Genomic DNA, 17,008 nt, shown 5'->3' with positions numbered 1-17,008 from the left:
TACACGGAACAGTAATAAATTTGATAAAACTTATAACTAATCCAAACATGGATTATTGTGTACTGATAACAAGAGGATAAAATTGTGAATTAGAGTTGGTAATTTGGTAAATTTAAATTTAACGCTTAACAAATAATTAATTTGTTAGTTGTTATCTAGTAATGGGTTCGTCTAATATTTACTTAAAAAAATAAAACATTGCAAATTCTCTCTATTTCCGCAATTAGTGCGCGTCAAGATAATCTTCGGTCTGGTTTGCTGACTAAATTACAATCCTCATTGTCACAAAATCCGAAACTAAACAATAAACATTACGGATATCATAGATAATGAGCTGCGTTGTTTCCTCTTCATTTTATCCACCCTCTCATCCGTGAAATGTGTATTTCGAATGCTAAATCGTCGATTTGTGCCTTTGATTCGCTTCTCACGCTTAAATTTAAACACTTGACTTCTTGCCCCAACTGGTGGGCAGTAACGATAACGGTGGGAAGTTTTAAAATCGAGCCTGCGTTAATTGTTTCTGTTATCAGTGATAAGTCGCGATAGGCGCAGTTTAGTCATCACACGAAACAACCAAGTCCTCCTGTTTCGACTTTTCCACGAGATGAAACAACACGAATGTTGATAACAAAGAAAGGAGAAGAAGAGAGTGGGGCTTGAGCGTGATAGTGGTGAAAATCGCGCAGTTTCTGTGTAGCGATGGAGAAGACAACGTCCACACCGTCGCTACACTCGAAATTCCTGAAACGACCGGATTCCCTCCAGTTGGAGCTTTTGCCCATTCCGGAGGATGGACCCCTGGCCAAGTACCAGCAAAGCTCGACGGGCTTGGTGCATGTCGGGTTCAAGGACCTCACCTACACCGTCAAGGAGGGAATCCTGCGAAGGAGTAAGTCACAGCATGGCTTATCACAACACAGCTTCCACTGTTTTGATAATTATTTACGGCATGTTGAAATTTTAAACACAGTTATCTCCTAATGTTAAACACCTTTAAAATTCTGTTGAATCCTACTAATTGCAACATTTTTTTCAACCAACCATTAATTTTGTTTATGGACTTGGAAAAGTGGCTACTTAACGTAATTTATTTCATTGTTTTCAGGTTTTTTTTATCTAGTTGAAAAATTACGTTTTCTGGCGTTGCTGCTAGAATTAATAAATCACTTGGTCGCATTTTTTCCACTGTTCTTCGATTTAAATTCGGGAACTAAGCGAGCATTTATCAGTTTCACGTGCCTAATCAATAATTAGGAGAATAAGGAATATTTGACACAATAAGAGCACGCAAACTAATAATTAACCGCAATGGCACGTTTTTTAATCATAACTTTGAGTAAAATATTTAATAGAACATTATACGAGTTTTATAAGACGTTCTATTGCACTACGAATGGTTTTGGAGCACGACGAAGGAGTGCCACAATTAAGTCTTAAAAAAACGAGTGTAATATACTATTTTTTCTACTTTCAACTTATGTTGTTTGCTTTTGTTTACATTTCAAAATCTGTTTAAACTATCTCCTCTCAATTTTGTTAATTATTCGGGCTTTATCATTAAACGATTTGACGCTGTTGACAGATCACACACTAAATTACAGTGATGACTAATGACACCCAACCCAGCAGTGTCAATACAACTCGTAAAAATTAACTAAAAGGAGTTACACAAAAGTTATTTTTATGAAACTACTTTCAATCTCACAATGAACAATTTGTGAAACCAAAGTAGAAAAATATTTTTTTATGGAATTATGAATTCTAAAAAGCTGTTAGGTAAATAATTGGGTCAATGTTGGATTTTCAAAATTTTTGTTAGTCCCAGCAAAGGTAAAATGCTCCAAAAAATTATTGTAGCAACGTTTTCTTTGTACACCATAAAGTTTTACAGCAGTTAATATGATAATCAACCCTTACAATAAGATGTTTTGACAAGGGTGACCCGAAGATATTTACGATACTGATCGGTTCGTCTGTAAGATTACAGCCTGTCTGCAATAAATTACACAATACGCTTGCCAGAGTGAATAGTTTAAAGGATCCTCGCGTTTTGGGGTAATCTCAATAAAATTTAATGGTGTACAAGTAAAAGTTGCAACAATAAAACAAAAATTGCTTCAAGTACGTCAACCGAGCCCAACCAGTTTTAATCAACTAATAAATAAAAAAATAATTCGGTTTCTGCGAGGGTTTCTTGTTTAATTGTTTATCCTTTTAATTTGTGAGATTTATTTGTCTAGACATCAAACGCCTAAAGTCAATGCAAATTTTAATTTATGTGACCCTTGATATTGGCTTGGCAAATACCGTAAATCGTGTCCAAACATTTGAACAGTTTTACTATTTTGTTAGGGATAATAGAATCTTGCAGCTGTTTGATTGATATTGGCGATAAGCACCTGTTTATCCTGATAAAAAATCAAATCGATAAAACTTGAACTTCCTAGCGACTATTACTCAATTATTAATTCGGGGAAAATGGCAACATCAATATTCATTAATAAATGAGCGAAATTATGAATATTTGAGACCACATTTGCCGTGCATTTTTCATTTCGCTGATCAATGAGAGGTTTTGATCAAAGCAATGATGGGCTGCCGACAGCACTTGAACTTAGTTTGACCCCGTTTTATTAATTAAAGGAACAGTCTTTCATTTAGTGCAAGCAATTTTTGAGATTTTACCACATTGTGCGACTTGAAAACATGTTTATTGCTCTTGAAAGGGCGTATTATAATTTGTTGCAATTATAATCTTTTAATTGCTTTCATCTGAATACATTCATTTTTTGCATTGAATTTTCCAGAACCAAGAGACCTTTTACGTAAAGTGAACGGCGAATTTTCGGCCGGAGAACTAACAGCAATAATGGGCCCTTCCGGCGCTGGTAAATCAACCCTTATGAATATATTAGCAGGATATACGTAAGTTCTAAACACTAATTAAGCAATTCGCAAACCTTGCCGCTACTTTGGATGCACTTTTTCCCTCTAATTGCAACGAAAGTCGCGATTTGGTTCGAGGCCATCGAGATTATGTAAAAATTAAAATGCATTCAAGCATTAATCAATTATAAATTCATTGTTTCAATCATCAACGCGTTGCGAATTGATCGCTCGCTCGCGTCGTAAATACCAATAATCTCGCGTATAATTTATTAATTCACAAACTTTTCGAGCGTTCAACCGCATGAAATTGCCTTGTTTTGTATAATGCAGAGATGAGTTGGGTGCACTCGCACCGACTGACTCAATATTGATCTAAATCCGGTGCACGCGTACTTGAATGAAAGTTGTTTCCGTGCGTTTGTACCGAGCACTTTGTTCTTTTTTAGGAGATCAGGAGTGGCAGGAAAGCTTCTCGTAAATGGTGAAGAAAGAGAAGAAAGTACATTTAGGAAACAATCGTGTTATATAATGCAAAATGACAATCTCCAGCCTTTGCTCACAGTTCATGAGGCAATGACTGTGGCCGCAAATCTCAAACTTAGTGCGAGGAATACTCACAGAGAGAAGCAATCTAGGGTAATTAATAATCAATTGTTGTAATTAATTTGTTTCAATTGATTGGTTCCAGGTTAAAGAAATATTGGAATCTATAAACTTGTGGCAGAATAGGAAGGTGAAAACGTGTTCTTTGTCCGGGGGACAAAAGAAGCGTCTATCTATAGCTTTAGAACTGCTGAAAAATCCTCAAGTTATGTTTTTTGACGAGCCCACAAGCGGGCTCGATAGTCTAACGTCGAAACAATGCGTCATGCTTTTGAAACAAATCGCTTCGACTGGTCGCACGGTGATTTGTACGATTCATCAGCCAAGTGCTATGATTTTCGAAATGTTTGATCATCTTTACGCGGTAGCTAATGGCTATTGTATTTATCAAGGAACGGTCGAAGGTCTCCTTCCATATTTGGAACAAAGCAACTTGAAATGTCCACCGTATCACAATCCTGCGGATTACCGTAAGTACCATCGAACACTTGCTTAATCGCTTTCAGAGTTGCATTCAAATTCGACTCTTATAGATAACGTATTCAATTAAAAAAAAATTGTCATTGTCTTGCAGGACAAGGTCGTTAACACTTTTCCTGGTTATCGCGGGATTAATGACGTGTCTCTTTGTGGTCTTTGTTTACATCAGGCGCATTGTGACAATTTTAACTTTATTTCTGGGTTAGATTACAAAGTAATTACAGTCATTGGTTTCAAGTCATAAAATGTGAGATAACTTTGTAAATTGAGAAAATTTATTAATATGCGACTCGAAACCTTCAGGAAACTGGTCCGTTGTTTAAATTATTTGACCTTAATTCTGAGGTTCTTGTGCGTAATTTTTACTTGTCGCGATAAAAGTATTTACAAAAACGTTTTTTCAGGTTTTGTCTGTAAAAATAAACGTTTTAAAAACGAGGTAAGCGTCAGTTGGACTGGTTTTTCGGTCACATTTATTCCGTTTTTTTAAAAACAGTAATTAAATACTATTTACTAAAACTAAATATCGACCAAGAAAAATTAGAAAGAGTTATAATGTAGCCTTTAAATCATATTAAAAGAACTGAGACAGACGAGCGTCTCGTCTCGTTTGAGTCTCATATTCATACATATATACCGGGTGTATCAGAAATACATGTGTTAATTTTACCACGTAATAAAACTCATCATTATTTTCAATGTTTTTCTCCTTTTTGTGTAAACGAGCCGGTCATTGTTTAATTATAATTAGTTTGTATTCATAGCAACCATTTTTATTGTTATTTTAAATGCTTAAATTCTTCAACATAAATATTTATTTTTGTACCCATAGGCGGGTCATCTTTCAATATGTTATCCATTTCAAAATTTTAAGAAAATTGCTGTAACTTTTATTGAAAAGATACAAATAAAAAATGTTTTATTTCTTAAGCGCTGTTACCTGTTAAAATTAACACACGTATTTCTGATACACCCTGTATATATTTTTGTAACAATCGCAACATTTTAGTTCAATATTTAAAATAATTGCCCCAGAAATAAGTGAAAGAAAAACACTTGTCACTTAGATAGATTAGATAGATTTTTTTGGTGTTTTATACTAGAGTCAAAAAAATAATATTTAACAATGAAAACACAAGTGCAAAATAATATAAGACAAATTTTTACTCAAAATATATGAATGTTTTTTTATATTATTTGAATAACACCTACCTCATCTTGACCTACCGAACGTGAATTTATACAGGCTGCTCAAAAATTGGCCCACCAACTCAGACTACGTTGCTGTGTGGGTTAGGGGAAAAATCTTGAAAAAAATTGTAGTCATATTTTAAAAAATCTGAAGCTTCAAACTTACTTTGTTAACTTCTTCAATTTTCATTATTTTTTAATGTTCTTATATTGCACACTAAACATTCGTTCCCTAACACTATAATTATTTTTAAATTTACTATCAGTCTCTAGGAGTTTTTTGAATTAAAAAAAAAGTTATCAATAAATTTGTAGGCATGTCAACAACTAGGCAATATTTTTAGGAAATCGTTTTACAAATAAATTCATTTTTATTGTTGATCGAATTCTATTTCGATCGCGATTGTTAGACAACGTTGCCACATATCATTGATTTAGAAATCGTTATTTATCAGTGTCTTTCATACATAAATTTTTTTGCTATTTTTATCTTTGTAAGCATTTCTCTACCATACCACTGAGTTGGTGCGCCGGTTTTAGAGCACCCGGTATATTTTCTATTATTTTCTGGAGTACCCATACTTTTTATTTTTTTACAAGATTTTACAAGCTTAATAATTGGCGCAGTCAGAAGATTTTGTAACAAATTATTTTAACGGTCATTCAGCGACTTCAAAAAATATTCAAGGACTTTAGCAAGTCGATAGTGGAGAAAGTTATCATTTTATTCAAATAATCGTAAACTCGACAGGAAGCAAAAAACAAATGTTTTACAAGCTTACTAATTGGCGCAGTTAGGTTTTGTATCAATTTTTTTTAATTTAAGATTTATTATTTTATTCAAATAATCCTGAACTCGACTGGAAGCAAAAAGTTAACAAAACAACACAAAACAATGTTTCGAAACAAATTTATGAGCTCCGGCAATTTTCACAGACGAGTAAACGTTCAGATTTATAATAAAATTTCGAAAGATAAAAAATAAAATGAAATATATTGCAGTATTTGACATATTGACTGATTAATCTTCTGTGATAATTATTAAGGTTGAATAGGGTGTTAATTGAAGAAGTCTGCACTTCTAAAATTTTTTGATTTTAAGTCAACGTTTTTCAAAATGGCGGCTTTTCCTGCATGGTTCATCAAATTCTAACTTAAAAATGTTTTAATGTCATGATTAAGAGTTGAGATAAACTCGAAACGTCGACTTAAAATAAAATGTTAAAAGTCCGGACTTTTTTAATTAATGCCCTCAATATTGTACTATATTTAAGAAAAGTTCTTTCAAAATACAATGTGTTATTAAATGATTCTCATCTAGTCGTCTGTGAATTTCTCATGTAAAATCAGAAAATGCCGCTTCATAGAAATAGTGATAGGCGATTAGACATCGAAATTACTATTCTCCATTTATTAAGTCTCGAATTCGGAAATAAGCTTCTATAATAAAAGTGTTTTTTTTGCACAGTGTAACAATTTAGTTGCATTTTAATGAATTTTTTTAAAGCAATTAATTGAATTTTACCACTGACACATTTGATTTAACTGACAGATTCAACTTACAATTGGTTAACATGTAAAAAAATTGTGCCACTCTACTCAATTTAATCCTCTGTTAATACAGAGGATCCAATTGAGTAGAGCGGCACAATTTTTGATGAGAATCATTTAAAAACACATTGTATAAATTTGTAATATTTGTGTTATTTTGCAGAAAATTTTATTGCTTGTATAGAAGCAGCTGTTTCAAAACTATAAAAACGCCAACGTCACATTTTACTGAATTATTTTTTAAATAAGATCAATAAAAATGTAAAATAGCTATTAATGATTAGGTCTCTCATTGAAAATATAAACTACGTTTTTTTGAAGTGCATGAATAATTCATAACAGCAAATTTTAAGAGAAAATGCGACGTTGGCGTTTTTATATTTTTGAAACAGCTAATACACTATTTTCTTGTGATTTATTTAAGTTTTAAGTTAACCAAAAAATAAAATAAAACGCAAAATGTGTGTGGATAGTTTTCGTTGAATAAGAACAACTTTTACTAATTAATTTTTTCTGTTACCTATATTTATAAATAAACTAACAAATTCCTTTTTATGTTGCATAGGCTCGACTTACCATTTACTTTGAAATTCTTGTTTACATCAAACGTGGGAAACAATGCTTTGTGTGCACTTTATTTTCTTATGTCTCTTGTTCACACAGCAAGATTTAATTTAACAAGTTATCAAGCAAAAACATTTGTTTCAGTTTTGGAGGTGGCATCTGGCGATTACGGCGACTTCACTGAAATCTTGGTCAAGCAGTCAGATAACGGCTTAAATCAAGAATGGCGAAACAAACAAAGGAACTCTCTCCAATTTCAATCGCTTGACCACATAGGTACAAGTCTGATTGAAACTTCGTTAAATAATTGTTGAAAATTACAGACAAGTTAATGGAAAGTGGGCAAATAACCCCAGTCAAGGCCCCTCCAATCCTGTTCAAAAAAATAACCAATGGTAACGCCAAAGAGGCCACTTTTTGCGGCAACAGTCAGTACCCGACTTCGTTCTGTAACCAAATCTACGTGTTACTGAAACGGACATTTCTCTTGATAAGTCGTGACCGAACTTTGACATATTCGAGGATATCGACACACTTAGGAATAGCCCTTTTTATCGGAACACTTTATCACGGTATAGGAGAGGATGCTTCGAATGTTCTCAATAACTTCAATTTCTTATTTTTCTCCGTGATGTTTCTGATGTTGACGGCGTTCAATTGCGTCACAACAACCTGTAAGAATACGAATTGTACTCTTTTATTTGTAAACGTTCGGTTTCTAGTCCCTTCCGAATTGCCCATTATTACGAGGGAGCACTTCAATAAATGGTATTCGCTCAAGTCGTATTATTTAGCAATAACACTAGCTGATATTCCAATACAAGTAAGCGGTTTATTTTGCAGCGAAAATATTGTTTTATCGCTTTTAGATGGTGGCGACACTTCTTTACGCGATTGTTACTTACTTTCTTACAATGCAACCAGTGGAAGCCTTTCGAATATTTTCATTCCTCTTTATGTGCGTTCTGATATCGCTAGTGGCGCAAAGTTTCGGATTATTTATAGGCGCCATCATGGACATAAAGGTGAGTCATTTATTTTTATGACTAAATTATTTGAACAGTTGTTCTCAGAACGGTGTGATATTTGGACCATTTTGCTTTCTCCCCTTCACAATCTTTTCGGGATTTTTCGTCCAATTGAACGACTCTCATCCCTATATGAGGTGGCTGTTTCACATATCATTTTTGAAATATGGTCTGGAAGGGTTAGTTTTATCAGTTCTGGGCTACGATCGCGGCAAATTGCCCTGCAGTGCGGACTATTGCCATTTCGTGTATCCTGAGAAGTTTCTAGATCAGATGGATATGGAATATGCTCAGTATTCAACAGCTGTGATTTTTATGTTAAGTCTGGTTGCTATCATTAGAATTGCGGCTTATTTCGCCTTGAGTCTGCAAATCAAAAAGCGGACGTGAAATTTCGTTAGTTATGTAAAATGTGTTCAAATGAAATGTGATAAGAGAATGAGTTATTTATTTTTTGTTGTTTGGTTGTCCTAGTCTTTATAGTTTTATAAATAGAAACGAACATTGAGTTGATTTGGATGTTAGAATAAGGTGCACATTGTAAGCTTTGATAGGCCGATTTACAATCAAGTTTTTGTAAAAAAATTTACAAAATAAATATGATTCTAAAAAATATTTGGTTTTATTCAATATATAAAAATAAAAATAAAATAACACAGGCATTTACGAACCACTATTACAATTTACCCGATTTTTTCAGAAAACAATACTTATACTCAAAAGGTCTTTGATTGTAGAAAAATTGTAAACCGACAAGATTTTTTAAAGATGTAATAATTTTTTTGGTTTTCTCAAATTATTTTGTCATTGGCTCGTTTCTAGACGAATTATTTTAGACGAATCATCCTTACAATTTTCTTGGTTTTTTGCAGAAAACAAAACTTTTCCAATGGTTTTAGATTGCAAAAAATAGTGATCTGACAATAACTTATTAAGACCTTATAATAAGTTTTTTTTTCAAAACATTTAGTTATTGATTTGTTTTAGATGAATTTTTTTTGGCGAATCATTCTTCCTTATTTTTACAGAAAAAAGACCGCTTATCCAAAAGGTCTTCGATTGCAAAAAATAATTGTGAACCAACAATAACTTCGCCATGCCTTAAAACATTTTGTCATTGACTTGTTTTGTTAGACGAATTATTTTGTGGCAAATCAATTGTAAAATTTATGTGATTATTAATGTAAAAATTTATTGTAATTAATTTTAGACAAACTTAATTAAATGCATTAGAATTAGCGTTTTTGTAAGGTTTCTATCAAACGGACGTGAAATTTCGTTACTTGTGTAAGATGTGTTCAAGTGAAATGTGATAAGAGAATGAGTTATTTATTTTTTGTTGTTATAGGTTGTCCTAGTCTTTATAATTTTATAAATAGAAACGAAAACTGGGTTGATTTGGGTATCTAGAATAAGTGAGCATTATAAACTTTGATAGGCGGATTTACAATCAAATTTTTGTAAAAAAATACAAACTACCAAAATACGATTCTAAAAAATATCTGGCTTCATTCAACCCACATTTAATAAATATAAAAATAAGCGTTTAGTGAACCGGCATACACTTTTCCTGATTTTGCAGAAAACAAAACTTATTCAAAAAATAAATACTGAAACGATAATAACCTATAATATGTAGTGAGGCCCCTATACTATAAATTTTGGTTTTCCCAGTACAGTTTGTCATTGGCTCATTTATAGACGACTTATTTCTTGGCGAATCATTTGTACCTGAGTTCTGAAAAATTTATTCAAAAGGTCTTTGATTGTAAAAAAATTGTGAACCGACAATAACTTCTTAATGCTTTAATACATTTTTTAGTTTCCACCAAATATTTTGTCATTGGCTCGTTATTCTTAGATGAATTCTTTTTTATCCAAGCATCAGTAAAATATTTTTGATTTTTGCAGAAAACAAAACCTACAGGACTATCGATTGCAAAAAATAGTGAAGTGTTAATAACTTTTTTAAGGCCTTATAATAAATTTTTAATTTTTGTTATTGGTTTATTTTAGATTAATTAATTTTTGGCAAATCATCCATACAATTTTCCTACGTTTTTAGAAAACAAAGCTTATATCCAAAGTGCTTTCGGTTACAAAAAAAACAGTAAAACGACAGTAAATTCTCAATGCATTAATAAATATTTTGATCTTGTTAAAATATTTTGTCATTGTTTCATTAGACGAATTATTTTGTGGCAAATTATTTGTAAAATTTATGTGATTACAATTGAACATAATCGTAAAAATTAATTGTAATTAATTCTAGACAACTGGATTAAATGCATTAGAATTAGCGTTTTTCTCTGGTTTCTATCAAACGGACGTGAAATTTCGATCATGTTTTCAAATGAAATGTGATAAGTTTTATAGTTTTATAAATAGAAACGAAAATCAAATTGATTTGGTTATCTCGATTAAGTGAACGTTGTAAACTTTGATGGGCGGATTTGCAATCGAATTTTTGTAAAATAAATACAAAGTAATTGCGATTCTAAAAAATATATGGTTTAATTCAACTCGCATTTAATAAAATTTAAAAATAAACGATTAGTGAACCGGTATTACACTTTTCTTGGCTTATTCAAAAAATAAATACTGAATACGATAATAACCTATACTATAATTTTCGTACCTGAATTTTGCAGAATTTATTCAAAAATTCAAAAAAATCTTAATGCTTTAATACATTTTTTGGTTTCTTCCAAATATTTTCTCATTGGCTCGTTATTTTGAAATGATTTTTTTTACCCAAGCATCAGTAAAATATTTTTGGTTTTTGCAGAAAACAAAACTTGTCCAATGGACCATCGATTGCAAAAAATAGTGAAGGGTCAATAACTTTTTAAGGCATTTTTAATCTTTTGACATTGGTTTGTTTAAGTTGAATTATTTTTTGGCGAGTCATCCATACAATTTTCCTGCTTTTTTAGAAAACAAAGCTTATATCCAAAGGGCTTTCGATTACAAAAAAAATGCCTTAATAAATTTTTTGATGTTAAAGTATTTTGTCATTGTTTTATTGTTTCATTAGACAAATTATTTTGTGGCAAATTATTTGTAAAATTTATGTAAGTTCATAATAACATTGATCACTAACCATAAAAATTTATTGTAATTAATTCTAGACAAGCTTGATTAAATGCATTAGAATTTGCGTTTTTTGACTTGCCATCTGTTTGGTTTCTTTTAAACAGACGTGAAATTTCGTTAGTTCTGTAAGATGATAAAATGTGATAAGCGAATGAGTTATTTAGTTATTTGGTTGTCCTAGTCTTTAGTTTTAAAAATAGAAGCAAAAATTGAATTAACTTGGATATCTGGAATAAGTGAACACTGTAAGCTTTACAATCAAATTTGTGTAAAAAAACTTACGAAATAAATACGATTCTAAAAAATATTTGGTTTAATTCAACACACATTTAATAAATATAAAAATAAAATAACACAGCCTTACACAAATAAATAACTTAGAGCTAAATCAGCGAACCGCCATTAACTTGTACCGCAGAAGAACGTACGCAACGATCCTCAAAAAGAACAAAATGAGAACCAGTGCGATTACATCGTTTCCAAACTGGTCGCCCTTCATTGCAATATCCTCAAGCAGTTTCTTCGGGTATTTATAATGACAGTAGGCATCGTCTGGACACCAAATCGTCTCCCTTTCAAGCCCGTAAATCGCCCCAACAATCCCTTCAAGTCCGTATCTCAGATACGAAATATAACTCCCCCAATATAGATATGCAGGGAGGTCTCGAAGTGTGACCCCAAACCCGGCAAACATCATCATAGGAACGGAGAGAGTGGGCCCCAAAAATGTGCCGTTCTGCAATTTTCTTTTAGACTTGTTTGCTTGTTATTATTTTTTAATTGTACTTACAACAACATTGAAGACGGCACCAACCATTAAGCCGAAACTTTGGGCCACGAAAACTACGAGCATACTTATGACGAAAAACATCATAAAGCGTTGTTTGTCAAGGGGTTGTCCGGTCATGTAGTAAATTATTGTCGAAAAGAGGGCACAACATGCGATCTGAAATTGTTCGGTTTTATTCGAGTTTTGATATTTTTATTGGTGAATTACCGAAACTGGAATGTCGACTAGGGTTACTGAAGTGTAATACATTTTGAGGGAGTACCACCGGTTGAAGTGCTCTTTTATCAAAATGGACATTTCGTTGGGAACTAGAATTGAAAAGTTGAAAAATGAGCTAACTGCTTGTCTTGTTAATTGTTAGCTTTTACGTAACAACACACAAATAAAAGCAAATGGAAAAAAATAGATTAATATAATTTACTTATTTGCAAGTAAAGTACGTCACAAATCCGGTTTTCAAATTACTTAGAATACTTTGTCATTGGCTCGTTTTTAGATGAATTATTTTTTGGTGTAGTTTTCCTGAATTCTTGCAGAAAACAAAACCTATTCAAAGTATAATTGCAAAAAATATTCAACCGATAGTATAACTTCTTTATAAGGCGTTCGTATGTTTCGGTCTTTCAAAATTAGTATTTTGTTATTGGCTCGTTTTTAGATGAATTATTTTTTGGGGACTTATCCATACAATTGTCTGATTTTTAAGAAAACAAAATTTATTTAAAGGGCATTTGATTGCAAAAACGTAGTAAACCGACAGTAACTTTTTAAGGCCTATATAAATTCTTTGGTCTTTTCAATATTTTTTAACATAGGCTCTTTTTTAGACGAATTATTTTTTGGCAAATCATTCGTACAATAATTTTCCTGTTTTTTTTTTTTGGTGAAAACGGTGAAAACAAAGCTTAATTTCAAGGGTTTTTTTTTCAATTGCAAAAAATAATGAACCGACAGTAACTTCTTATAAAACTTTAATATTTTTTTGATTATAGTCGAATTATTTTTTGGTGAATTTTTTGTACAATAGTACAATATTCTTTTTTGTAGAAAACTAAGCTTATCCAAAAGGCCAAAAGAAAAAATTGTAATTTACTTAATACACTTTTTTGGTTGTTTAAAAATATTTTCCTGGCTCGATTAAACAAATATTATTTCTTAAACAAAGCTTATTCGCACTTTATTTATTTTAACAAATGTCGACGTAATTGGGATATATTTTTAGATTTAGCTGATTATTCGAGCCAAACCTGCGCACCAACTCAATGGTGTTGGTAGAGAATTGTTTGCAAATAGAAGTGAACATAGTAAAAAAAGTTTTATATCAAAATAAATAACGAATTTTAATAAATGACATTTGGCAACGTTGTCTAACAGTCGTGATCGCAATAGAGTTTGATCAACAACGAGATCAGCAACAAAAATAAATTATTTTTTCAACGGCTTCCTAGGAAATAATTCCCATATTAATGGCACATCTACAAATTGTGATTTTTTGATGAATTTTATTTTTTTTAATTAAAAAAACTATAATAATTTTAAAAATAATTATGCACCGTTTTGTTAGGGAATGATTACTTAATGTAAAACTTAAAAACATTAAAAAATAATAAAAACTGGAGAAGTTAACAAATAAGTGGGTAGCTCCAAATTTTTTAAAATATGACTTTAGGAATTTTTTCACGATTTTTCCAGTAATCTACACATGCTTCTCAAAAACGTATCACTGAATTTGTGCGCCAGTTTTTGAGCACCCTGTAATTTAGTTCTAGCTATTTTTTATGTTATCTTTAGAGATTGATTTCCTAACCTAGTATTTTGCTAATCAGTGATTTCAATAAACAGCGTACAGTTTTTTATCGACATAGGCAAATTAAGCTTTTCTGCAAATTTTGATGTCTTTCAAGTTAAGTTTTTTTAGCTTAAATATTATCTAGTATTTTAAAAAAAATCGAAAATTTTGTCATTTTGAGACGTCGTGGTTATAAATTTAACGAATGAAATTTGGCCATGTTCCGAAAATCTTTATAATGTCTAGTAACGATAGTTTGGAACGCAACTTTAATAATGTAATTTAAAAAGGCACAGGTTTCAAAACAAAAACTTTTACTAAAAAAATGTCGTAGTAAGGTTCCACAAAAAAATAATAACTAATAATAACTACTTTTGAAAAATTTATTCCTGAGATTTTTTTCGTAAAAGTTTGTTTTTATTTATAGCGTTAAAATATTCTTGAAAAAAGTTTTGAGTATAATTTTAGATATATTTTCAGTTTTTGAGCATTTTTCAAGCATTACATTACATTTTTAAAGCACTTATTTCCGTCATTTTTGTGCTAAAAAGTCCGAACTCTTGTTATTTATATGACTATTAATTTGTTAATTATAACTGTAATTCATTCTAGAGAAGTTTAATTAAGAAAATACGGATTAGGTCGGGTTTATTGAAAGAACAAAAAAAAAATTGATCATTTGCGTAAAAGTGCAACAGTTAGTTAAACATTTGATTTGATTAGATTAAAATCAATTGATCTAATTTGACTTAATTGGTTAATTCATGACTGCTCTTGCTTTTTAATTGATAGTTGATTTAATAAAAACGAACCGAGACGCTTTGTTTGATTTTGCAAAACATTTGGTTACAATTGCGCAACCATTTGTATGTTTACAAGTACCAAACCTTGACTATTTCCTCGTTAAACACTTACATGTCAATATGGTGAGCATCATCGTGGACATCATGTGATGCATAAGTATGGAGAAGAGCAAATTATAATTATCTAAAACTTTGGTACCATCTGACCCCGCCTGCCAGTACAACGTTCCCAACATTAGACCAACAGAAGCATTGACCATGAGCCGCATATACGTCAAAGTCTGTAAACCGAAAACATTAAAAACGGATTAAAATACACCGGTACTCACTTTACCTGATCACGTTTTGTCTTAATGTATCCCCTTCGTAACAACACTTTCAACTGATTGTACGAACTGGTCGCTTGTAACCCGGATTCATCATCGGAGGATGTTTTCGCCGAATTGCCTCCAGCTGAAAGAAAATCAAAAGTCAAACGTGATAACCGCACAGACCGCCTGTCGCAGGTGGTTATCATTCTTCGATTGCTAAATTTAGATCACTTGCTGGAAGAATGATCGAAGGAAAAAACGAAAAAATGTGATCTCAAATAATCTGTTTGTTAATTAATCATGAATAAATGTTTACATTGTTGTATCAACTTAATTACCGATTGGTCGTTTCAATGTTGGTACTACTTCTTTGTCGAAGTACGCCACCGAACTGCCGTTCTCGGTGGTTGCGACCATGGTGTCGATTATTTCAGGCCCGTACTCTTCGCACGCCAATTCGATGACAAAATCGGCTGGGTTATGGTATTGTGGACATGGGTACTTGACGTCGTTCAGAAACGGGACTAGATTTGTGGTACTGCCTTGGTACAAACACCGCCCAGCGGCCAGTACGTAGACTTGGTCGAATAGCTGGAAAAGGGAGGCCGATGGTTGATGGATGGTACACACGATGGTCCTCCCTTGGCGCGCCAAATCCTTGAGCAGTTTGATGCATTGGGAACAGGAAGAGCTGTCCAAACCGCTGAAATTGCACTTGTTATCAATGCTTGGTCAACCGAATTGTGCAACTCACGTTGTTGGCTCATCAAGAAACATAACAGTTGGGTTATTTATAAGCTCCAAAGCGATGGACAGCCGCTTCTTCTGGCCTCCGGACAACCCCGCCGCCTTCGTGTTCATCGTCTTGCTCAATCCCAACCATTTCAAAATTTCTTCAATCTGTCGTAAACAATTTAATCTAATGAGGAATACGCAAAATATGTTTTATTGTCCTAGTTGTCTTGGAGCGCTTTCACGGGTCAAAGCAACGATAAGAGCAGCACGCGTACATGTTATCATTATTATTTTTTACAAGAGAATGTTTAAAATTATTTCCTTACACAACCTTGACTAAAATAGCCAAGAAAGGTCAAGACAAACTCACCGTTTCGGTCTTCTCCCGTTGCGAAACTTCAGGGCCTAGTTTGAGATCGGCGGCGATTTGCATGTTCTCCGCTGTGGTCAAGAGGGGTTGGAGCCGGTCGTCTTGCTGGATGTAGCAAGACGACTTGCGAAACGCTTTCAAGTTTCGGGGAAAACCGTTGGCATAAACTGTGCCAGATACGCCACGGATGCGGTACCCGCTGAGGATGTCAAGGAGGGTACTTTTACCAGCCCCTGACGGGCCCATAATTGCGATGAGCTGGCCTGGGGGAAATTTCCCATTGACTCCATGGAGGATTTCCTTAGTACCTGGATTACGAAATTGCAATTTTCGTGATATCGTTATCGAGATAATCACCTTTTCTAAACCCCAAAGAGGCCGTGTATTTGATATCTTCGAACTGTAAGTCGATGGTTTGCTGGGGCGGTCTGGAAAAAGTACCACTTTCTTCCTCTTGCATCAAAGTCACTGATTTTTCCGCACTGTTATATTTAACACTCTCACTTTCCTCCGTCGGGTTGGCCGCTTCGTGCATTACAACTTCCATGGTGAGACGTGTTCACTTTACACCGACATGGAAGAATGAACAAAAGTTGTTTGCGATCGCGCTTATTTCTAGTGAATTATTATCATCTTGCTTTGGTCACTTATATAGAGTGTGGAAAGTTAAACAGATTGGACCGCGATTAAAGTCCACTCTCGTGTGAGAGTACTCGTATTGTCACAAACGAGATGCTCGCTCGCTTTTCGAATGTGCACAAACTCAATCAGCAATTTTTTCAAATAAATTCAATTCAGCGGTTTC

At 32.9% G+C, this 17,008-nt stretch overlaps 2 protein-coding genes across 2 annotated transcripts; one reads left to right on the top strand and one right to left on the bottom strand.

Moving 5' to 3' along the window:
• The first annotated feature begins 154 nt into the window (after positions 1 to 154).
• On the top strand, positions 155 to 8,914 carry LOC662332 (ATP-binding cassette sub-family G member 1). The gene is made up of 9 exons (XM_968433.5): positions 155 to 892; positions 2,811 to 2,928; positions 3,339 to 3,528; positions 3,581 to 3,965; positions 7,426 to 7,557; positions 7,605 to 7,955; positions 8,004 to 8,104; positions 8,151 to 8,306; positions 8,355 to 8,914. The coding sequence occupies exons 1-9, from the start codon at positions 703 to 705 to the stop codon at positions 8,697 to 8,699; spliced, it is 1,968 nt and encodes a 655-aa protein (XP_973526.1). The 5' UTR covers positions 155 to 702; the 3' UTR covers positions 8,700 to 8,914.
• Positions 8,915 to 11,695: 2,781 nt separating this feature from the next.
• Positions 11,696 to 16,947, bottom strand: LOC662294 (uncharacterized protein). The gene is made up of 9 exons (XM_008194627.3): positions 16,561 to 16,947; positions 16,204 to 16,511; positions 15,853 to 15,998; positions 15,437 to 15,801; positions 15,122 to 15,240; positions 14,900 to 15,068; positions 12,403 to 12,503; positions 12,196 to 12,351; positions 11,696 to 12,141 (listed from the first exon to the last, which is right to left on the bottom strand). The coding sequence occupies exons 1-9, from the start codon at positions 16,748 to 16,750 to the stop codon at positions 11,794 to 11,796; spliced, it is 1,902 nt and encodes a 633-aa protein (XP_008192849.2). The 5' UTR covers positions 16,751 to 16,947; the 3' UTR covers positions 11,696 to 11,793.
• Between the last annotated feature and the right edge of the window lie 61 nt (positions 16,948 to 17,008).

This window comes from Tribolium castaneum, chromosome 9 (genome assembly GCF_031307605.1).
Source record: "Tribolium castaneum strain GA2 chromosome 9, icTriCast1.1, whole genome shotgun sequence".
Lineage (NCBI taxonomy): Eukaryota > Metazoa > Arthropoda > Insecta > Coleoptera > Tenebrionidae > Tribolium > Tribolium castaneum.
The sequence above is the reverse complement of the archived record's forward strand: the minus strand, read 5'-3'. Positions and strand labels throughout refer to the sequence as shown.

What these genes read in the sequence shown, in the direction of transcription:
- LOC662332 (XM_968433.5), top strand. Translation starts at nt 703, where the DNA reads ATGGAGAAGACAACGTCCACACCGTCGCTACACTCGAAATTCCTGAAA. An exon ending in AATATATTAGCAGGATATAC is followed by an intron (nt 2,929 to 3,338) that starts GTAAGTTCTAAA and finishes GTTCTTTTTTAG; the next exon opens with GAGATCAGGAGTGGCAGGAA. An exon ending in GCGCCATCATGGACATAAAG is followed by an intron (nt 8,307 to 8,354) that starts GTGAGTCATTTA and finishes AGTTGTTCTCAG; the next exon opens with AACGGTGTGATATTTGGACC.
- LOC662294 (XM_008194627.3), bottom strand. Translation starts at nt 16,750, where the DNA reads ATGGAAGTTGTAATGCACGAAGCGGCCAACCCGACGGAGGAAAGTGAG. An exon ending in TTAAGACAAAACGTGATCAG is followed by an intron (nt 15,069 to 15,121) that starts GTAAAGTGAGTA and finishes TTCGGTTTACAG; the next exon opens with ACTTTGACGTATATGCGGCT. An exon ending in TAGTCGACATTCCAGTTTCG is followed by an intron (nt 12,352 to 12,402) that starts GTAATTCACCAA and finishes GAACAATTTCAG; the next exon opens with ATCGCATGTTGTGCCCTCTT.